The sequence below is a fragment of the Scyliorhinus canicula genome, chromosome 4 (assembly GCF_902713615.1).
Source record: "Scyliorhinus canicula chromosome 4, sScyCan1.1, whole genome shotgun sequence".
Lineage (NCBI taxonomy): Eukaryota > Metazoa > Chordata > Chondrichthyes > Carcharhiniformes > Scyliorhinidae > Scyliorhinus > Scyliorhinus canicula.
In genome coordinates this window covers 185475314-185499411 of record NC_052149.1, presented here as the reverse complement: position 1 = coordinate 185499411, position 24098 = coordinate 185475314, and the positions used below count along the sequence as shown (strand labels likewise).

General features: G+C 52.1%; 1 protein-coding gene across 2 annotated transcripts in view; it reads right to left on the bottom strand.

Moving 5' to 3' along the window:
- LOC119965219 (nuclear factor NF-kappa-B p100 subunit-like) overlaps positions 1-24098 on the bottom strand; it is a 93086-nt gene that overhangs the window by 21079 nt on the left and 47909 nt on the right. The window contains exons 4-5 of one of the 2 annotated variants that reach the window (XM_038795667.1): positions 18306-18404; positions 182-330 (exon numbers count right to left, since the gene is read on the bottom strand). In XM_038795667.1, the coding sequence (XP_038651595.1) occupies positions 182-330; positions 18306-18404 (248 nt within the window). The remainder of the gene's footprint in view (positions 1-181; positions 331-18305; positions 18405-24098) is intronic. The other variant, XM_038795668.1, reaches the window with a different exon arrangement.

Below are 24098 nucleotides of genomic sequence, written 5' to 3'. Positions count from 1 at the left end.
CTGTCAATCACCCTGCAATGGAAAATTATCATTGAAAAAACATCAGCTTACACGAATTTGAAGTGGTTGATACCTCTGCCAATCTAGTTCTTCTATAATATTTCTCCAAACTCTATTCTCAGATAAGATTGCTAGAAATAAGTTTTCAAATATTTGTATTACTTTAAAGCTACATTCCTACCTGGCAGTCGTGTCCTCAGGTTCCATTTGAATTACACAGATTCCATTTTCACATTGTCTTCCCACGAGGCTGTGCACATGCAGAAGTGGAGGTTCATCAATGGTTACCAATTGAACCACAATTTTGGCAGGTCCAGTGTAGTTCTGGATCTATAATTGAAACAGAGGTTGGGGTTTCTGAACATTTAGGGATATGGTACAGGGAGAGATAAAACGGAGAGGAGAAGAAGTACTTCTTAACATTTTCAGGATTGAACTGTTAAGATCATAAGATATAGGAGCAGAATTAGGCCACTTGGCCCATTGAGTCTGCTCCGTCATTCAATCATGGCTGATATTTTCTCATCCCCATTCTCCTGCCTTCTCCCCACAACTCCTGATCCCCTTATTAATCAAAAACCTATCTCTCTCTGTCTTAAAGACACTCAGTGTATTGGTCTCCACAGCCTTCTGTGGCAAAGAGTTCCACAGATTCACCATCCTCTGGCTGAAAGAATTTCTCCTCATCTCTGTTTTAAAGAATCGTCCCTTTAGTCTGAGATGGTGACCTCTGGTTGTCGCCCAGGGCCGGCGTCAATCCCACCCCCGCTGTGTCCTGAATTCTCCGCCCACGAGATTCGGCGGGGGCGGGAATTGCGCCGCGCCGGTTGGCGGGCCCCCCGCTGCGATTCCCCAGCCCGCGATGGGCCGAAGTCCCGCCGCTGACAGGCCTTTCCCGCCGGCGTTGTTTAAACCACCTCTGGTACCAGCGGGATTGGTGGCGCAGGCGGGCTTCGGAGTCCGGTGGGGGGGCACGGGGCGATCTGACCCCGGGGGGTGCCCCCACAGTGGCCTGGCCCGCGATCGGGGCCCACCGATCGGCAGGCGGGCCTGTGCCGTGGGGGGCACTCTTTTTCTTCCGCCTTCGCCATGGTCTTCACTGAAAGATAAAAGATGGAGGCGGGACACGGGCACATTGACGGTCGGGGACTTCTATGTAGGACACAGACTGGCGACACTAGACGGTCTGACAAGGAAGTGGAAACTAGCAAAAGGACAGGAAATTAGATACCTCCAAATAAAACACTTCCTCCGCAAAGAGACAGTAGGGTACCTCGGGGCCCCAGAAACCACATTACTATAGGACCTGATAGGCACAAGCAACGAGAAGGGGGGGCTATGTGGGAAAATATACGGACAGCTACTGGACAGAGCTCGGCTCCACTGGGCGAGACCAGACAAAAATGGGAGGACGAACTGGGGACAGAGGTAGGGTGGGGATTCTGGAGCGAAGCATTGAGCAGGTTGAACTTCACCTCCTCCTGCGCAAGGCTAAGCCTAATGCAGCTCAAAGTGGTGCACAGAGTGCACCTGACCAGAACCCGAATAAGCAGGTTCTTCCCGGAGGTGGAAGACATATGTGAGCGGTGCCAGAGGGGCCTGGCGACCCACACCCACATGTTTTGGGCTTGCCCCAAGCTTGCTGGGTTCTGGACAGCCTTCTCCGAGGTAATGTCCAAGGTTGTGGGGGTGAGGGTGAAGTCATGCCCAATAGTGGCAATCTTCGGGGTATCGGAGCAGCCAGAGTTACACATGGGGAAGGGGGCCAATGCCCTGGCTTTCACTTCCCTAATCGCACGCCGGACAATCCTGCTCGGCTGGCGATCGGCAGCACCACCCACAGCTGCAGACTGGCTCGCTGACCTCTTGGAATTTCTCCATCACCCGAGAGTCAGAGGACGGCTTCCTGGATACTTGGGGGAAGTTTGTCGGCCTGTTCCAAAACCTGTTTGAGGCCAGCAATGAGGAGTAAGCTAATAAGAATTAAAAGAAAACAAAATAGATGAGGTACCAAAAGACTGCGCAAACCCGGGGTGGGGGCGGGGTTGGGTAGGCGAAAGGAAGGTGGGGAAACCACGAGAGATGGGTGGGGAGGGGGCTACCCCACCTTTATTTCCCATTCTGTCTGGAAAATAAAATAAAAGCACAGCCGAAGCCAAGGCGGGCGGAGGGGGCGACGGGTGGGGGGGGAGGTGCAACGGGGAAGTGGGAGGAACCATAGACCGATCCAGAGGGCAACGAAATGCACATAGGGTCAATTAAATGAAGGACAAAATAAACCTCTCTGTATAATAAAGTAAATTAGCGCGAGCGAGAAACATGTGATGTATACATATACAACTGTCTATAAATATGAGAAATGCCAATAAAAAGATTTTTAAAAATAGGTTAATGCCCAGAAAGGGCAAGAACCTGATTTGACTGCATTGTAATATCATTAGCAAGGTTAAAGTCAGATGTTCCGGCCTCATTAAATCTTCATGCCCATCGGCATGATGTCACATGGGCGGAAATTACTGCTTTTTAAAAACGGGGACCAGGCGCCATGAACTCTGAGAGAAGTGGGCTGGATGACAGCCCAGGAATTGGCTGTGGATATCCAGCTCATGGCCCATGCTGTCCATGATCTGAAAAGAGTCGTGCTCGGCACTCCGATGGCACTTGAGGTCTCAAGGATGCACAGGTGTGCAGTGGATTCCCATCTGAGTGTACCCCTGCTGGGGCAGAATTTCACATTGGTCTCAGGCCACGAACCCCCCCTCGGGAGTCGGAGCCCCAGAGCTCTAGCCGCCTTGCCGAAATGCTCTCCAAGCCCTTTCTCACTGCACGGAGGGGTTGTCTGTATGTGCTGTTGCTGCATACCCGGACACACCTGGGCATGCCTTGTTACCTCTGGCGGCGGATGTCTCCACTGAATTGCCCTCTACGGAGGAGTTCTCCCCTTTAACCCAAGGACCTGGGATGGAGGGTGTTGTACTCAACAGTCCCATACAACGATAGACTGCATTGGTTCACGGACACCCACGATGCCTGTCTTCTTTGCGGCCTTGAGGAGTCTGTGGACCATACTTATGCAAGTTGTCATAGGCTGCACTCCCTTTTCAGATTTTATTACAGTTTTGTTTGCATTTCAGCCCCGTGCTCCTTATCTATGGGCACCCATGTAGAGACGGGTTGGAAGGGAGGAGGACCTACTTGTGAACCTGCTCCTCAGCTTGGCCAAACTTGCCATAAATTGGTCTCGGCAGCGGGCGACCGATGGGGTCAGCCAACTTGACCGTCTGCCCCTCTACCACGGCTACATTCGTGGCTCAGTGTCCCTGGTGAGTGAGGATGCAGTGCCCATGGGCACCATTAAGGCCTTCTCTGCCGGGTGGGCACCGCTGGCTCTGGGGTGTCTTATTGACCCTTTCAATCAAATTTTGGTTGAATGTTTTAAGTTTCATTTTCTCTTTGTTCTGTTCAAGGCAGTAGCGCTTTAAGGAGCTGCGTCTTTTAATTTGCCTCTCAGTTTGTTTAATTTAGTTTGTTTGGTTCAATCAGAGAACATAGAACATACAGTGCAGAAGGAGGCCATTAGGCCCATCGAGTCTGCACCGACCCACTTAATACCTTACTTCCACCCTATCCCAATTGCTCCTTCCTCAGGTGAATGCCCACATGGCTACGTGTGAAGGAGGAGGGCACCTGCTACTGTGGCGGTGAAGGTCACAGCAGCCCTGAACCTTTATGCAACAGGATTCACCTGAGGAAGGAGCAGTGCTCCGAAAGCGAGCAATTTGAAACAAACCTGTTGGACTTTAACCTGGTGTTGTAAGACTTCTTACAGTATTGATCAAGCCAGGGGAGAGGATATGGATGGCATGAGATGGATATGGATGGCATTATTCAGAGATAATGCAGTGGCTGCCCAGGAGACGTATGTGTAAAGGTATGACAGTAATTAGATCACGGGATGACAAAGCCTGAGAATGAACGGCTCCTATTGGTGTTGTTGTTTTCTGCCTCAGAAATTAGTTGCGTCCTCTAACATTCCTGAGAGTCTAGCTTTTCCAACTAATTGGCCATCATCATTTATCCCTCACTAATCTGAGCTGCCCACAGGTTCAAAGTTAGGGAGAGGGATGTTTCAAGGGGTGAAGGTTGGGTGTAGGGCATTGGGAGGCATTGGGAGCCTCATAGTGCGACCACCCCGAATGCTTTGGGGAATCCATTAGACTTCAAGGTTCACGCAGGCATTCAGGTGACCCTGTACATGATGAATGGGCAGTCATTGAAGCCGCCTGCTGAAGACCCCAGTGCAGTTGATATTAAGGGAAGGAACGACCAGCTCATAGGTGACTCTGAAGGGGAGAGGGCAGTAACTGTTGCTGGTCAAGCGATGATTTGGATGGGCGGCAGACATTTGAGTTTGCGCTGGATGATGGAAATGGTGTAAGATTGACAGCTTGCAGGACCAGGATGACAAGGGGTATTGGAAGGGTTTGAGGGTAACGGGATGGAACACCTACCTGACTCTTTCTCTTTCTCTCAACCCTCCCAGATTATTGATTTATGTGTGGATGGAGCCCCTGGAATTGGCAGTCATTCTCTTTATAGCACTGGAGAGGCCAGGCACCCAGCCCAGAAGGACCCAGTGCCAGAAGGCCGGCTCAATGGCCAGTTGCCCATCAGGGCAAAGATGGGGCTTGAAGGCATCGGAGAAGGACACCTAGGGTTTATAGGACCAGGGTGTCCTTCATGGAGCTGTTAGGCACCATGAGCTGCAGGAGGCCTCACCTCAACAAGGAGACAATGCGGCACATTTTGGCAAGGCTACGCCTTGGGAAGGAGGAGGGCACCTGCTTCTGTGCCTGTGAAGGTCACAGCAGCCCTGAACCTTTATGCAACAGGTTCATTCCAGAGCTCAATTGGTAGGGTACCTCAGACATCAGTCCATGGATGCATCCGCAAGGATATGGATGCTTTGTATGGCCAGGCATCTGATTACATATACTTCAACTTCAACCAGGCCAATCAGGACAAGGGGTTGTGGGCTTTGCATCCATCGCTGGAGTGCCACAAGTCCAGGGGCAATCAATGGGACACATGTGACATTAAGAGCACTGTGGCATCAGGTCCTCTATCGATCATTGCTTTATCAATCACAAGGATTTCCACTCCCTTAATATACAGTTCACCGGCGATCACCACATGAACATTATTCATGCGGGTATACACTTCCCTGGGAGCGTGCATGGCAGCTTCGTCTTGGGGAACTCGCAAATGCCAGGGTCTTTGAAGACCACCCCAGACTCTTGGGATGGCTCGTAGGGGACAAGAGGTACCTGTTGACATCCTGCTGGATGATGCCAGTGCTGAGAACTGAGACTGATGCAGAATCCTGTCATAATGCGGCTCGCAGTGCCACCCAGTTAGCTATCGAGCAGTGCATTTTTGTTCTGAAGCTGCACTTCCACTGCCTAAACTGATCCCGTGGAGCCCTTCAGTACAGCCTCCAGAAGGTCTACCGCATTGTTGTGGTGTGCAGTGTCCTCAATAACTCGGAGCAGCAGTGGTGTGACATGCTGGAGGAGGACGAGAGGGAACATTTGCTTCCTCTGATGAGGAGGAGGAACAGGAGGGAGTGGATGGAAAGTCAGAGGAGGACCCGGAGGAAAGAGAACAGGCGGTGCACAGGGTGTGCATGGGCAGGAGGGCCAAGGATTCCCTCATTGCTTCCAAGTTCTTCCGATAGGTGGCTTGTTGTCCGGCAGTTCCATGACACACCCTACCTCAAACCATCATGATGGGGAGAGGGGGTCAAAGACAGTGAGCCGTTAAGGCTTTGAACTGGAAAATATTTTAGTCAGGTAACTAGTGATAGTGACACATTGGGCGGGATTCTCTGATCCTGAGGTGAAGTGTTGACGCCGTCGGAAATGGCATCGCGTTTCCCAACGGCGTCAACATGGCCTCAGGATCAGTAATTCTGGGCAGCAGGGCACTGGAGCAACCCTCGCCCCTCCAGCTGCTGACCCCGGCGTCAACTGGGCGCCGCAGGGTCCGCGCATGTGCAGTGACACCGGCGCCAATGCACCCATGCGCAATGGCTCTCTTCTCCGCACCAGCCCCGACGCAACATGGCGTAGGGTTACAGGGGCCGGCAGAGAAGAAAGAAGGCCTCCAGCCTGAGATGCCGGGCCGCCGATCGGTGGGCCCCGATCGTGGGCCAAGCCACAACGAAGCCCCCCCCGGGGTCGGACCCCCCCCCCCCCCCGCCTCCCATCAGACCGCCCCGGACCCTTGCATGCCGAGGCCCCGCCGACTAAGAGCAGGTTAGAACGGCGGCGGCGGGACTCAGGTTTTTTGTTTGACCCATCCCGGGCCGAGAATTGCCGGGGAGCCCTGTAGAGCAGCCCCCGGCCCGATTCTCCGCTCTGTGGAGAATCGCGTCCCGGTGTCGGGGCGGCGTGGCACGATTTGCGCCGGTCGCGGCGATTCTGCGACCTTGCCCCCGGACTGAGAGAACCCCGCCCATTGTTTAAACCCTAACTACCGGTGCCTAACTTCTTCCATGTCCACTCTGTTCACCTACTCCTTAATCTTACGAAGCTTACCACTTTGTCTAGGTGTGTTCCCAGGATGCATATCAGAAGTGGAGGTGGCCTGCTGTCTTTTGTGTCCTGTAGCCTAAGATGCCCTTGACGGGCATGCTCTGGAGGGCCTGGTCCTGGAGGGACCCAGCTGTCACTGGTGTTGCCGTGTCACCTTGTTCTTCCCGCTGCTCCTGAGGTCTACCGGTATGACGAAGGGGGGAGAAAGCAGGGTTGGTGACTGCCAGAGTCTCCGTGGTGAAAGTGATTCATTGCTTCTTTCTCCCTCAGGGTGCTTGTGGGCCCCGACATGACGCCATGGGACAGAGAGGCAGCTGGAGTGAGCAATGTCACCTGATGTTACCAGTCCTGGAGGCCCACCATTGTCTGCATCATGGTGTCGAAGCATTCATCAATGGGCCTCTGTACCTCGATCATGCTCTCCAAGCCATGCCTTGGATTCCACCACTCATGGCTCGGCCATCCCATCCTAGGCTATCCACCGAGGTCACTACCCTTGCAGTGTTGGCCGGTTGCCACTCAACCATCTCCTGTGACTGAAGACTTTGGGACTCCTCCAATCCATCTTGCAATTACAGGTATGTCTCTGACAATCCCTCCTGGATTTCCCAACTCTGCCTTTACATCTCTAGCAGCTGAGGGAGGCACTCATTCAGAGGCTCGACACCTGGCTAGGGCATAGCTGAGTCCTGGGCTCCAGCAGATCTCCAACTGTCCGACCCCTGGGATTTTCCTGTCTCCACCTGGTATGTATCAGGAGCAATGTGGTGCTCACCAGATAGTGACCCAGAAGACTGTCTGCCAGGTTGGCTCACTGAGATGCTTGTCTCTGCGATGGTGGATGGTACGGGTGATAGATATGCAACGGAATTCTTGTTGGCGGGAACCTCCGCTCCACTGGCAGCGTACCCATGCCCGTCGGTTTCCCGACAGTGTGGGGTGGCCACAATGGGAAACCCCATTAGCTGGATGCCGGAACGGGGGATCTTGCTGCTGGCAAGGGTGCGCCGCACAGGAAAATGCAGCTGGCGGACCGGGGAATCCTGTCCATGATGCTTCTTTGGTGTCCTTCCCGGAGAGCTCCTCCGAGGCGCTGTTGAATGTTGAAGGGGGGTGACATGGGCTCCTCGGATGGTGTTCCTGCAAGACAAGAGGTTTTAGTAAATGGCAAGAACAAACATTTGGCCTCATAAAACTCACTTGAGACAGGTCATCTGGGTGAAGGTGCAGTCGATTCTCACTCTTTGCCACAGGCCAACCTCACTGACAGTGCTGCCATACTCCTGCCCCTCCTCTGCGAGCTCCATTGCCTTTCCTCATAGGGCATCAGAATTAGGAGCTCGGGCATGCCCTCACCCATCTTCTCCCTTTCCTGTCAGTTGTGGGCTATCTTCTCCTGCGGGAAACCAAAGGTGACATTGTGAGCCGGATGCTTGATGGTTCAGAGGTCGAAGAAAACTGTCATCCATGAGGACAATGCCTAGACAGGAAGGCATTGCAATGAGGGGAGCTGCGGTGGGGGGGAGGTTTGAGGATGATGTTAGGAGGTCGGGTGTTGGGTGGCTGCGAGGTGGCAGCAGGTGGGTGAACAGTGATGTTCCAAAAGTAACGGAAGGAATGAATGCCAGATGGAGACTGCGGGCATTCACCTTTGCAGCTCATATGAGGTCATTCATCCTTTTGTGCCATTGAAGCCCCGTCGTCCCGGTCATGCTGTTGGCACTTACAACTGCTACCCCGCCGCCCGGGTGAGATTGGTGACTATGCCGGGGGACTCCTGCCAACACGTGGGCATGTTGTGACCTGCCTCTCCTTCACGACATCCAGAAGTCTGGTGAGGGCTACATCTGAAAATTGAGGTGTAGGGCTTGTAGCTGCCTTCCTCCTGGCCTGAATGAGAGTGAATGCTGAGGATCCATTTATATTCATCGCCGCCTTGATCGCAGTGTTCAGCTGACCCCAGGGTGGGCCAATCAGACACCCGATGATTCAGGCGTGGTGTGTTGTACATAGGGGAGAAAAGGTTTCAGTAAGTGGCTTGTGGTGCTGCCAGGAATCGCACCTATTTTCTCGCCAGAAATAACACAAATGGAATTTTTGGGGAAAACTCTGCCTTATATATTCACACTGATGATTCTGCAGACACAGTTGTTCTTGTTTTAAAATCACTCCAATTTGTTAGTGAGGTTTCTGATTTTTCCTTCCAATATCTATGTTCCGGATATTTTCTCCGCAAGTTATTGTTATACCGACGGACCACCACGCTTAGATATTAAGCTTTCCCTACCACTCCCATGGCAGGCAGCAGATGATCGGTGGTGGGGGGGGAGGGTTAAAGATTAAAACATGATGGAAGCATCTCAAATATGCTGCACAAGGACTGCTGCCATTTTTATTCCAACAGTTAACAAGGTGTCTGAATAAAATATTTAAATCGGAGTCCCATAGGTCGTGTAATTTCAAATTCGCTGCCACTTTGTGGATTTTCAGGTCTGGGAAAAGTGTCATTGAAAAGGAAGTGGGAGCTGCCAGCTCCATAAGGAAAGCAGCATTTTGAGCATTGCTCATGTGTGAGGAGGAGCAGGAGTGCTTTCCCTGGCTCCTCAAGGAAGACATCAACCTCTTCACAATCATTGTGGTCTTTCAGCCTCTCTCCAATCATTGGCCTTTCTCTCTCCCATATTTTCTAACTCTTTTTCTCCTCCCTTTCTCCAAAGACAAAGAAAGGATACTCAGACAACGACTTTCAACCAGGTTTGCGATTATTATTTTATTTTGATATGTGTCCTTCATCTATGGTCATCCTCTCTCTACCCCCACCCACCACTACCTCATCTTGTAACTACATGGGCATTAAAGAGAAAGTTTGGCCAGGACTTTCCGCCCCTGTTTGGCGCAAGTATAAATGGCGATGGCGGGGCAAAATATCGCAAGGTGCAAAAAGTCTGGGCGGGGGGTGGCCAGTTTAAGGACTCACAAGGTTGCAGCTGCTTGAGGCACAGGACGTGTTGGGGAGAGGCCGGCTAAAGGGCGTGCAATTTGGTGGGGTGCACTGGGGGAGAGGGTGGAAATTGCATTGGGGGGGATTGGGCGGGACAGTCAGAGAAGCAATGGCCTATTCCAGAGAAGGGGAATAGTTTGGCCCCTGAAGGCAGGCAAGGACTCAGTGACAAGAGGGGAAGGAAACCGCTTTTAAAGCTCACCCATCCTGAGGCTGAAATCTTCAATTGATGGGCCTCTGCCTTCTGAATGTGCTCTGACACTGGAACGGGAAGCCTGGACTGGTGGGCTCAGAAGGGTGTCCAGTAGATAGGCCTGAAAGATCCACTAAATTAGGGAGTCGGTGCCTGTGAGTTAATGATTGAGCATGTTAATTCTAACTCCACCAGGGTGATTCAGCATTTGACCTGATTACAGCGTTGGCTCAAACCTGGACAAAAGAACTGAACTCCAGAGGTGAGATGAGAGTGACTGTCCTTGACATCATTTGACCAATTATAGCATCAAGGAGCCTGTGGTGGTATGATTTGCATAGCTGTCTGCCATTGGTGCAGAACACTGGATTACCATTGGCCCTGGTCGGTCATGTGCCTCTCAACCGATTGGTTGAGACCAGTCATGTGACGGCTCCCCGATTGGTCGTGAGGCTGAGTTAACCCCGCCTCCAGAGTGAGGTATAAATACCCAGAACGCCCGGTGGTCGTCCATTTACTGTAGTCGACCGCAGGGCTAACTTCTGGCTTATTAAAGCCTAACTTTTGTACAGCAACTCGTCTCGCGTTCGATTGATGGTTCATCAATTTAATAAGATAGAATTTTGAAGGTGGAGCTCCGGATCAAGCCCGAATGCCTCCGCATCAGCCCGCAAACTCAGAACGCTTCAGAAATCTTTAAACATTGGCTGGCATGTTTCGATGGATACCTGGCGTCCGCAAACAGCCCCCCTCAGGCCTGCGCCACGGGACGCCCCGACAAGTCCGCGGGGCCCCGCTGCTATTTCTGTGGGTTCGATAAACACCCTCGCCTGCGCTGCCCGACCCACTCCGCCCTCTGCACCAATGCGGGAAGAAGGGCCACTTTTCATCCGTCTGCCAGGCCAAATCGGTCACTGCTGTACCGCGTAGCGACCGGGGGTCCCCCCCTCCTTGTTTGCTAATCTCACCCCCGATTGCAAACCCGTCGCGACACGGAGCAGACGGTACAGCACCCAGGACCGGACGTTCATCAGGTCCGAGGTCCAGAGGTTGCTGAAGGAAGGGGTCATCAAGACCCAGCAACAGTCCCTGGCGAGCCCAAGTGCTGGTGGTCTGGACTGGGGAGAAAAACCGGATGGTCATCGACTATAGTCAGACCATCAACCGGTTTACGCAACTGGACGCGTATCCTCTCCTCCGTATTTCCGCCATGGTAAACGATATCGCGAAATACAAAGTCTTCTCCACTGTGGACCTTAAGTCCGCTTATCACCAGCTCCCCATCCGCGCGAGTGACCGCAAGTACACCGCGTTCGAGGCTGATGGGCGCCTCTACCACTTCCTTAGGGTTCCATTCGGTGTCACAAATGGGGTCTCGGTCTTCCAACGGGAGATGGACCGAATGGTCGACAAGTACGGATTACGGGCTAGCTTCCCGTATCGCGATAATGTCACCATCTGCGGCCACGACCAGCAGGACCATGACGCCAACCTCCGGAAATTTCTCCAAACCGCAAAACTCCTTAACCTCACTTACAATAAGGATAAGTGCGTGTTTAGCACCGACCGTCTAGCCATCCTCGGCTACGTAGTGCGTAATGGAGTGGTAGGCTCCGATCCCGAATGCATGCGCCCCCTGATGGAACTCCCTCTCCCCAATACCCTCAAATCCCTCAAACGCTGCCTGGGTTTGTTCGCTTACTACGCCCAATGGCTTCCCAATTACGCTGAAAAGGCCCGTCCCCTCATTCAAACCACGACCTTCCCGCCGTCGACAGAGGCCTGCCAGGCCTTTAGCCGCATCAAAGCGGACATCGCAAAGGCCACGATGCGCGCCATCAACGAGTCCCTCCCCTTCCAGGTCGAGAGCGACGCATCAGAAGTAGCTCTGGCGGCCACCCTGAACCAAGCGGGCAGACCCATGGCCTTCTTCTCCAGAACTCTCCAGGCTTCCAAACTCCACCACTCCTCTGTGGAAAAGGAATCCCAGGCCATAGTCGAAGCTGTGCGACATTGGAGGCACTATTTGGCCGGCAGGAAGTTTACCCTCCTCACAGACCAACGGTCAGTGGCCTTCATGTTTGACAATGCACAAAGGGGCAAGATTAAGAATGACAAGATCTTACGGTGGCAGATCGAGTTGTCCACGTACAACTATGAGATCTTGTATCGTCCTAGGAAGCTCAATGAGCCTCCTGATGCCCTGTCCCGCGGTACCTGCGCCTGCGCGCAGATAGACCGCCTCCGCTCCCTCCACGCGGACCTCTGCCATCCAGGGGTGACCCATCTCTACCATTTCATTAAGGCCCGCAACCTGCCTTTCGCCATCGAGGAAGTCAGGACAGTAACCCGTGACTGCCACATCTGCGCAGAGTGCAAGCCGCACTTCTACTGCCTCGAGCGCGCACATCTGATCAAAGCATCCCGCCTCTTTGAACGTCTCAGCATTGACTTCAAGGGGCCCCTTCCCTCTAGCAACCGCAACATTTACTTCCTGGCGGTAATCGACGAATACTCCCGCTTCCCCTTCGCCATTCCCTGCCCCGACATGACCACATCGACCGTCATTAAGGCCCTCCTCTCCATCTTCTCCCTGTTCGGCTACCCCGCACACATACATAGCGATCGGGGTTCCTCATTTATGAATGACGAGCTGCGTCAATTCCTGCTCAACAGGGGCATTGCCTCTAGCAGGACGACCAGCTATAACCCTCGGGGTAACGGACATGTCGAGCGGGAGAATGGTACCATCTGGAAGACCATACTACTGGCCCTCCGGTCCAGAGATCTCCCTATTTCCCGATGGCAAGAGGTTATCCCCGATGCCCTACATTCTATCCGCTCACTCCTCTGTACCACAACAAATCAGACACCTCATGAACGTCTTCTTGTTTTCCCCAGGAAGTCGTCCTCCGGATCCCCTCTCCCGACGTGGCTGGCCGCCCCCGGACCCATCTTGCTCTGGAAGCAAGTGCGGGTGCACAAGTTCGACCAGTTGGTGGAACAAGTCCAGTTACTCCACGCTAACCCGCAGTATGCGTACGTGGAGTACCCCGACGGTCGGCAGGACACGGTCTCCCTCCGGGACCTGGCACCCGCCGGCGTGCGGCCTTCCCCCCCTTCACCACAGACCCTCCCCTGTTTTTTTTCCCCCAGCGCCCCACCCAGGCCACCCCTTCCCCATCCATGGCGGCTCCACCACCAGCCCGGGTGATGGAGACTGTTCAAGGACCATCGCTCCCGGACTCCAGGACATCAGCGGAACCACCACCATCGGCTGAACCAATGTCACCAACCCCACTGCGGCGGTCTGATCCCCTTATTAATCAAGAACATATCTATCTCTCTCTTAAAGACACTCAGTGTCTTTGCAGAGGCAACCAGAGACCAGGTCGAGGAGGGAGTTGGCCATGGTGGGGTGGGTGGTGACCAGGATGATGTCAATGCATAGCATCAAGTCAGAAAGCAGGACCGAGTAGACACTGATTACCAGATCTTTGCTGGCCCTCTGACCCCAATTCAGACAGAATGGATTTTTGTGAACCCAATGTGGAGGAAGAGAGGAACCGACAAAGGATGGCACAGGACCAGACTCAGAAATAGTCAGAAGGACAACAGAGGTGACAGCTGATAGTCCTACAGCTTAGGATGCCTGCAACCAGGTGCGAGTGTGACACTGAGCAATAGCATGCAACCAAATGTACCACATGTGTCGTAACTACTTGCAAATGTCAGAGAGGCAATGTCCAAATTGACAAGAATGCTACGGCAGATAGTCACTGACAGATGTCAGTACCTGCAGGAAGACCTAATACTCTGTGGAATGGGATGCAACTCTACACTGGTAGCTTTGAAAGCCACTGTGGTCTTGAATTTCAATACCACCAGATTGTTCCAGGGGTCCACGTGGAGTCACACGCAGATACTTAAGGGAGTTTGCCAATATCCTGTTCAAGATGATTTTGTGAGATTCACCACAGATCCTGAGAACCAGGTCACCAGATTTGTCGGTTCTGGCTCCATAGATGGACTTTCTCAAGTGCAAGGAGCAATTGATTGTACACATGATGCCGAGAGCTCCCTGGGAACAGGCAACAACATTCATACACCAAAAGGGGTTTCATTCCATCAACGTGCAGCTGGTTTGTGACTTCCAAAAACAAATCCTGCAGGCATGTGCTTGCTTCACAGGGAGCTCTCATGACTCGTACATTCTCAATCACACACTGGGGGCACTGATATTTGCTCCTCCTGTGCAGTTGCAGGGACAATGCCTCCCAACAAGGGCAACAGTTGAACAAAGCTGCCTGAACTGCTCAGGGGGACTGCTGTAGTATGTGCCACAGGCAGTCTCAAGGTTCAATGTAGTCTTCTGCAACTTGCACAACCTCACACTGCAAAGAGGTGAGAAATTGCCAGTCATGAGGATGGAGGAGCCAGATTCACTGTCAGACAAGGATGAAGGGGAAAAATCAGAAGACCTTGAGCTGAGGTGATCTGTGGTACGGTTCCAGCTGCGGATGCTGCTGTGTGGAGCAACACGAGAGAGAAAGACCTGTGACACATTCATTGAATCCTGATTTTAGCCAGAGTTCCCTGCAGGATCTCTTGCTATGTGCATCAAGAAATGTTTCAGTGGAAATGCCAGATGGGGTGCACTCCCCCCAGGTAAACATATCGGCCCATGACACCTTGCACCAAGCTCACCACCTCCGAGAGGGCAATGAATGCTGGCCCACCCAGCGATGCCCATATCACATAAATGAAATAAAACAAAGAGAAGGGAAAAGGCTAGGGCCCTTGGCATGAACAGATCCTGATAGTTATGCTCTCGATGGAGCTCAGTAACTTGTTTAGTTTTTTTAAACCCAGAACTTACTGAAAGAATGAAGCCACAACATTCATGGTTCAAAATAAATAAATGTTACTGCGCAAAAATCGAAGATTATGAATCATTATAACGACAAACTATTTTAAATATTCAGTTATATGAAAGATAATAAAAGTACAATTTATCTTTCCTTCTACACCCATTAGACTTACACCCCAAAGCGCAATTTAGATGCTTATCAAAAAGTGGAAGGTTTACCACTTGGCCTGAGTACTGCTTCAAAGATTTGTATAAGTGTGGTGAATTATAAACCTAGTAATTCACACTGTGTTCCAGTATATGTATTGTGTCCTTGTAGGCTCTGTATACGAGCCGTTGCGCAGCTCTGCCCATAGGGGGAGATAAGGAGTTTGTACTGGGCTCCACCATTGGCTCCGCCCATGGCTCCTCCCACTAACCGGAAGTATAAAGCTTTGCAGTCGTGAGCCTGCTGCCAGTTCATCTTGTCGCAGGCAGGCTCTGTTGTAAGATTATTAAAACCACTGTTCACTTCCAATCACGTGTCTTGTGAATTGATGGTCACGTCAATAAGGGTTGAGTTTTTTTGGACCTTCTGCTTACTTCTGATAAGGTTGGTCCTTCAAATCTCGTCCAACCACTCTGTGATTGCAAATTCCCCATTCAACGCTGGCACTTCTAGAGTTTTAAGCATAACCACTTCACATACTCTTTGAGATCTAAAATTCTCTCTCTCTCTTTCACCAAAACATATAATTTCAACTGAACTTTTGTTGAGAGAGATGTTTTCTCTTCTTCAGCCAGCTTGGTCAAAAACCTAAACTTCTTGAATACAGAGCCACCCCTATAATTAACTTATGTTGACTATTTTCTCTGCTGTTTATCTCCCAGAGAAACTGGTCACATGATCATTTACTGGAAGCCAGGTGCTTTAACATGAATCCCTTTCAGAGAGACTTGGGGTGGAATTTTAGTTCCCCTCCCCTTGGTGGGATCTCACAGATCTGCTGAAGTCAATGGGCTTTTGAACAGCTTGTTGTATTTGCTTTTTCTCATTCGTTCATGGAGCATCCAGAGGAAACCCAGGCAGACAGAGGGAGAAAGTACAAACTCCACACAGTCACCCAAGGCCGGAATTGAACAGATTAATGGAATGCAGATATGTTCGCATGTCCGGCAGCCACTGAATATTCTGATGCACCTAGCTCCCAGTGTCTCAACATAGAAACCGGTGCACTCACATGCCAGAGCCATGACAGAGCCCATGGCCAAGCCTAAGCAGCTGTTCCCTTGCCTGTCTCTGCATCTCCTGCAAGTTCTTGTGGCCATTCCCATCCGCCCATCATCAGCATGGGGCTCAGCATGGGCCTGGTCTCTAACAGTCCTCCGACTGTCAGGAGCTTCGGCTGCTGCACCCTCGATCAGCTGTTGTGATGCGTCTGTGATTTGCTCACCAGTTTATGACCCTGAAACTAACTGTGAACATGCACCCACTGAGTGACTGCCTCTGTGCTGCCGGAGGGTGCAGGGAAATGATGTGTATCCAATTATAATATTTCAAAATTCCCTAGACATGAGAAAGGTTCCAGTGGATTGGAAACATGCTAATGTAACACCCTTTATCAAAAAGGGAGAGATGCAGAATGTTGGAAATTAAAGACCAGTTAGTTTAACATCTGTTGTTGGGAAATTGTTAGAATCCATTATTAATTTTTAAATATTTTTATTGCCATTTTCCAACTTTAACAGTGTAACAGTTTAACATATAAAGCACATGGGGCGGGTTTCTCTGACCCCCCCGCCGGGTGGGAGAATCGCCGGGGGTCAGCATGAATCCTGCCCCCGCCGTCCTCCCAATTCTCCCACCCACAAAACCCTGCCTGGCATGGGCCGTGCCACCCGCCTCGGAGAATGGCAGGGTCCAGCGTGACACAATGGGTGCCGGGGCCGCCCGAATTCGCTGACTCGCGACGGGCCGAAGTCCCGCCCGCCTGTGGCAGGCCCGCTGGTGTAAATCAGAGTAGGTTCCTTACCGGCGGGACCTGGTGGCACGGATGGGCTCCGGGGTTCCTGGGGGGTCGTGGGGGCATCTGGCCCTGGGAGGTGCCCCCACGGGCGGGCCTGTGCCATGGGGGCACTTTATTACTCTGCATCAGAGTTTTTTTTGTGGTCCTCCGCAATTGTTGATGGGGAGACGAACCCTCCCGCGCATGCGTTGACTCGCGCCGGCCGGCGGAGGCCCTTCGGCACCGGTTGGTGTGACGCCAAGCCCCTATCCCGCCAGCCAGCGGGGCGCAAACCCATCCGGGGTGGGCCTAGCCCCTTAAGGTGCGGAGGATTCTGCACATTTAGGGCGACCCGACACCGGAGTGGTTCACGACACTCCGTCCCGCCGGGACCACCCGCCACGCCGGGTATGGGAGAATCCCGCCCAAGATACTTACAAAGTAGCAGCTCAGGTGTGTCTGATATTTACAAGCCAGTTCGTGTCTTATGTACAATTATGTACAGGCTTAACCGCCCCCCTTCTCCTGTTGGAGGCATGCTCTGCTGGGGGTTTTATTCTTTGCTGTTTGGTGTTGTGGGGTGGGGGGGGGGCGGGGCTGCGTGGCCCTTTTCCTCCTCCCCTTGCCCCCTGTACTTTATTTTTAGCCTTCTTTGGGATCCCTTTCCTCCCCTACCCCCCTCCCCCTCTGCCCCTTTCTCATGTATGTGTCCTCCCTTGTCTTTCTCTCTCTCCACCCCCCCCCCTCTTTTCCTCTTCGCTGTTTGCCTCAAACAGGTCTTGGAACAGGCTGGTGAATGGGCCCCACGCTTTGTGGAAGCCCTCGTCCGACCCTCGGATTGTATACTTGATCTTCTCCAGCCAGTCTGCAGCTGTGGGTGCTGCCAATCACCACCAGATTCTATGGCATGCGATTAGTGATGCAAAAGCCGGGGTGTTGGCTCTCTTCCCCATATGAAGTTCTGGCTCGTCCGATACCCCGAAGACTGCCACTCGCGGGCACGGCTCCACCCTCACACCCATAACCTTGGACATCGCCTCGAAGAAGGCTGTCCAGAACCCGGCAAGTCTGGGACAGGGCCAGAACATGTGGGCATGGATGGCCGGGCCTCCTAGGCACCGTTTACAAGTGCCCTTCACTGCTCATTCAATTTTAATGCAGGCCATGAGTGCACAGCACTAACATCCAAAGCAGGCAGGATCTGTTTGCATTGGAAAATTAGATTCCGACAGCAGTTGCAGGACTCTGCAGTTTTAAAGTGTAAATGGGTAGTACGTGGTCTTTGCATGTTCGAACCATTTGTGCAAGCAAGTGAGCAGTAAAACCAACAATTTCTAAAGGAATTTTTGGAAGCTTCTCCAAGAATAGCTTGGATCATTTTTGAGAGAATTTTTGTAGGAACAGGAGAAGTAGGAGTCTCCATTCTGTGTCAAGTTCAAAATCACCCCCACTTCATTGAAGGTTCTACGTATTGTCACAATTCACAAATGTGGAAGCTCCCAAATATCTTTGAATGTCTCACACCGTTGACAGCTTCTACTTGATGATTTACTTCACAATGAAAATTTGAAAATTATCTTAAAACAACAAATGTTTAAATAGATTTAGAAGGTTAATGTCGAATGTTTGATAGATCATAGTTTCTGGAAGCATCGAATACCTTCACTGTTGGATATGTTTTTTTGTTTTTTTCACTTGAGACTCCAGGTAAGCCGCCATGAGATGGTCCTTCACACCCATAACGAAAGCGGAAACCTCGCTTCAAAAGAGAAGTAAAGGGAACAGATTATTTTGTTTCTCAGTTAAAATATTTAACTGCTAATAAATATCAAACCATTTTTACTATGGAAACAGGAGTATTAAACTCCTCAAGCAGGTTCCAAGATTGAATTAGATCATGACTGCACTGCACTTTAACCTGCCTTGGTTTCATATCTCTTAATACTTTTGTTGAGCAAAACTTTATCAATCTCAGTTTTAAAACAACCTAACGTCAACAGCACTAGCATCGAAAACAGACAGGATCTGCTTGCATTGGAAAAATTAGATTCGTACAGCAGTTGTAGGACTCTGCAATTTGGGGACAGCTCCAAATCTTCACAAACTTTTGTGCTTACAAGTGCTTCCTGATATTATCCCTGAATGGCGAGGTTCTAATTTTAAGGTTAAGACTCCATGTTCTGTACTCGCAACAGAGGAACTAATTACTCTCTATCTGTCATATCAAATCCTTGCACCGTCTTCAATCCCTCAACTGGATCACCTTTTAATTGTCTCCACTCAAAGGAATACAGGCCGAGCCTATGAAACCTGCTGTAACACATTTACCATTTCTAGCCACAGTATCATTCTGTTGAGATAAAAACAGAAAGTGCTGAAAAACACAGCAGGTCTGGCACCATGTGTGGATAGAGAAACAGAGTTAGCGTTGCGAGTCTAATATGACTCTTCACCATTAAATTCTGATGAAGAGACATATTGGACTTGAAATGTTGGGTGCAATTTAATGGAAATGGAATAGAGTCCTTTGTCGAACACGTTTAGGCGGGTGTTTCCCGGCACTCGCAGCGCCGAGAAGGACCCTGCTATCTAACGGGACTCTGTTTCATTTCAGGGCTTCAGTTGGGAATGCCCCACCGAGGCCGCATTTTGTCCCATTTAAAAAATTTTCCCCCCCCCCCAAATTATGAGGCAATTTAGCACAGCCAATCCACCTTCGCTGCACATCTTTTGGGTTGTGGGAGGGAGACCCATGCAGAGACGGGAAAATGTGCAAACGCCACAAGGACAGAGACCCGGGGCCAGGATTGATCCTGGATTCACATTGCTGTGAGTCTGCAGTGCTAACCACTGCGCCACCATGCCGCTCGTTTTAAGTTCAATTTTTAAATGGCACCCCGATCTCGAGACCCACCAACGTGACCCCTGGACCGGCCCAAAGCCCTAACTCACCTATAAGGGGCTCATCGAGCCCCCACACCCCATCTAATAAGGGCAGGGCACTTCTGGGCCTGATCCCCGGCACGGGCAAAATGCCACCCAGGCACCTTGGCACTGGCAATCTGGCACCCTGGCAGTGCCCCTGGACATGCTGGCAGGGTACATGGGTCCCAGGTTCATTTCCTTGTGACAATCAAGATTATTATTATTATTATAGCCAGATCTGGGGCCCACCCATTGTGGCCGAGATCCAGGCCAAGATCCAGATCATGACGCCTCGCGTGATCCCGTTAGATCTCACGAGGCATGGTAAGCTGGGTAAATCTCGTGAGAGGCCTGCCCTAGTTCGGGTGTGGTGCAGCCGTTAGATTTTGCCTATTAACTCTGTTTCTCTCTTCACAGATACTGCCAGACCTGCTGAGTTTTACCAGCATTTTCTGTTGCTATTTCAGCTTTCCAGTATCCGCAGTACTTAGCTTTTATCATTCTGGTGAATCTGTGCCGCACTTAGTTCATAGACTAATATATCCTTCCTCAGCTGTGGCATCCAGAACTAATAAGAACATAAGAACTGAATGCAGTACCCTAGGAGTAGTCTAACTACATCTTTACAAAACTGTTGGGTAATTTCCACCTCTTTGTATTCCGAGCCCCTTGAAGTACAGACTAAAATTCTGGCCTTAATCGAATCATGGAACCGACACTGAGGATTAAACTGCCTGGCTGGCGTTACTCCAAAAGAACAACAATTACATAAAGTGGGATAGAGAACTTTCCAAAATGGATGCAATAAAAAATAGTAAAATCAGAATCTCTGCTACGAGAGGAGTTTTCTATTCTTATTTATTTCTACATAAATACAAAATAATTAACATTCTGTTTGTTCCCAAATTCAAACCTATATCAGAAGGAAAGATACTGCCATGATGCAATTAACATGATGACACAATCACCCAAACAATGTTTGCATCTCCGACCAGCAGCGAGATGGTGGACTCCCTCGTGGCCTACAGCGAGCCGACCCTCATCCCCCGAGGGGAACTCCGGGATTTTCTGCGTGTAAACTGCGGTCGCCGAAACCGAGTGCAGCTAGCCCTCGCCCGGTGGTCGAATTTGGTGCTGCTCATCCGGTCTTCCCGCGCCTACGTTAAAGAGGCAGGAGACGCGGACACTTCTGAGCAGCACTGGCAGACATCTTTCCTTGCTGGACTCCTGAGGGAGCAGAAGGGCCTGCGCTCCTCTGCTCCTTCTGAGCACTGAAAAGGTGAAGGAAGCAGTTTACTTCTGACATGGAGGTGACCATAGCCAGCCTCAACATTAACAGCAGCAGGGACACGCTCCGCAGGTTCCAGAACTTCTCGATCCTCCGGGACGGGAAGTATGCGGCGCGTTTCCTGTAAGAAACCCACACCGCTCTGGGAGACAAAGCCACATGGCTCCTGGAGTGGCGGAGGGCAGGAGGGGGGAGGGGGGAGGGGGGGGGGGGTCCACTCCTACATGAGTCACCTAACCTCACGTTTAGTTGGGGTGGCTATCTTGTTGGCCCTACATTTTCAAGCGGAGAACTTTGGGGTCAAGGGGCCAGTGCCAGGCCGGTTGCTGCACTTGACAGTCCACGAGGGGGTCGAGGTTCTTCACTTTGTGAGTGTCTACGCTCCCCAGGCTGGCCAGCAGCAGACGACTTTCTTCGAACAAGTGTCCACTCACCTTGGTAACATCGCTGCGGGCGAGTGTATCGTCCTGGGGGGGGGGGGGGGGATTTAAATTGCACCCTCGGGACAAAGGACCACCTTGGTACCCAGTGCAGCTCTCGTGCGGTGGTGACGTTAAGGGCGTCTTGGTGGGCGTCTGGCGGCTCTCCATCCTGACTCCAGCGTCTTCACCTTTGTGAGGCCTGAGGATGGAGCATCCAGAATCAACCGCCTCTACATTTCAAGGGCATACCTGGGCAGCACGGTAGCATTGTGGATAGCACAATCGCTTCACAGCTCCAGGGTCCCAGGTTCGATTCCGGCTTGGGTCACTGTCTGTGCGGAGTCTGCACATCCTCCCCGTGTGTGCGTGGGTTTCCTCCGGGTGCTCCGGTTTCCTCCCACAGTCCAAAGATGTGCGGGTTAGGTGGATTGGCCATGATAAATTGCCCTTAGTGTCCAAAATTGCCCTTAGTGTTGGGTGGGGTTACTGGGTTATGGGGATAGGGTGGAGGTGTTAACCTTGGGTAGGATGCTCTTTCCAGGAGCCGGTGCAGACTCGATGGGCTGAATGGCCTCCTTCTGCACTGTAAATTCTATGTAAAAGTGTCCCGATGGCCTCTGTGCAGCAGGTGGTCTGCTGGACCACCGTCTTGTGTGGGCGGGGCTCGCCCTGTCTCACGCTCAGTCGCGGTCCACGCACTGGCATTTTAACAACCTGCTGCTGGAGGACGAGCGGTTCCTGGGCTCGTTTCATCACTTCTGGACCGGCTGGAGAAGGAAGTGGGGAGGCTTCCCTTCCTTGAGGCTATGGTGGGACGTGGGCAAGACTCACGTGCGTACCTCGTCAGGAGTATGCGAGAGGGTCGACAAAGAGGCGGAAATCCAGGGTCGAGGAGTTGGAAAAGGAGGTGCTCAACCTGGAGTCACATCTCGATCAGCCCGATGAAGACCCAGCCCTGTGGCTGGTGTACAGAGCGAAGAAGGGTGCGCTGCAGAACCTGCAACTTGTCGGGTTCCGGGACGCGTATGTGAGGTCGCGGATCCAGATCCTTATGGACATGGACCGCGGCTCCCCCTTCTTCTACTCACTGGAAAAAAGACGCGGGATCCGTCAGCAGTTCCTTACGCTGCTGGCCTGTGGTGATCTCTACCACTGTATATATGTGCGTGCTTGCGTTAGTGAAATGTATGACAGTACCTGTATTACAGGTTTGCTGGTAAGCCCCTGCCGGCTATCTCTGCCCTCAGGGAGCTGTATAAATATTCATAAGTTTCTTTGAGATGCCATTCTACAGCTGCAGCCAAAGGAATAGCATCTCAATGTAATAAAGCCTCTCTTGTACCTTATCGAGTCTTTTGTGTGCAATTGTTAGCGCCACAATGAAATGAGTCCGGCGGGGGTGACGTGAAACTATAATACATCAAAGTGATATAATTACAGAGGGGGGGAAAAAGGGAACCAAGAGTCCATCGGGCAACCCTGTGCCCGTCACAGGTTGAGTCGGACCGGCGGTCGGACGTTCCATTGCGAGCGACACAGCAGTGGTGGCGACGTCTGCACAGGCGGTATCGGCGACGACGGCGTAGGTGCTGGCGGTGTTGGTGCTGGCCAGTGGCGGCATGACTCCGGGAGCGAGCCAAAATCTTCCATGTCCCCTAGTGTGGGCAGGGGAATGAGGGATGGACCTGGTGGGGCTGAATTCGGGGGCGCCGGGGAAATGGAGGGTGGCACGTGGGTAGGGAGGAGTGTGGGCATGGGATCGGCACCCAAGGGAGCCAGGTCCCTGAGCGAGACTGTATCCTGGCGGCCGTCGGGGAACTCCACGTAGGCATATTGGGGGTTCACGTGGAGCAGGCGTACCTTGCCCACCAGAGGGTCTGCCTTGTGATGCCTTACATGCCTACGAAGAAGGACTGGCCCTGGGGCAGCGAGCCAAGTTGGGAGCGACACCCCGGATGTAGACTTCCCAGGGAAGGCAAAAACACGTTCATGGGGTGTATTGTTAGCGGCGGTGCACAGCAGTGACCGAATGGAGTAGAGTGCGTCAGGGAGGACCTCCTGCCAGCGAGCGGCTGGGAGGTTCCTGGACTGTAGGGCCAGCTGGACGGCCCTCCATACCGTCCCGTTCTCCCTCTCTACCTGCCCGTTTCCCCGGGGGTTGTAGCTGGTCGTCCTGCTGGAGGCGATACCCCTGCTGAGCAGGAACTGACACAGCTCATCACTCATGAACGAGGATCCCCTGTCACTGTGGATATAGTTGGGGAAACCGAACAGAGTGAATATGGAGTCAAGGGCCTTGATGACGGTGGCAGACGTCATATCTGGGCATGGGATGGCGAAGGGGAACCTAGAGAATTCATCGACCACACTAAGGATGTAGGTGTTGCGGTCGGTGGAGGGGAGGGGCCCTTTGAAATCCACGCTGAGGCGTTCAAAGGGGCGGGACGCTTTCACCAGGCGCGCACGGTCTGGCCGGTAGAAGTGCGGCTTGCACTCCGCACAGACCTGGCAGTCTCTGGTGACTGTCCGTACTTCCTCGACGGAGCAGGGCAGATTGCGGGCTTTGACCAGATGGTACAACCGAGTGACCTCCGGATGGCAAAGGCTCTCGTGCAAGGCACGGAGCTGGTTCACTTGTGCGCTGGCACATGTACCTCGGGAGAGGGCGTCTGGGGGCTCGTTGAGCTTGCCGGGCGATACAAGATCTCGTAATTATAGGTGGAGAGCTCGATTCTCCACCGCAAGATTTTGTCGTTTTTGATCTTGCCCCGCTGCGTGTTGTTAAACATGAAGGCTACCGACCGTTGGTCACTGAGGA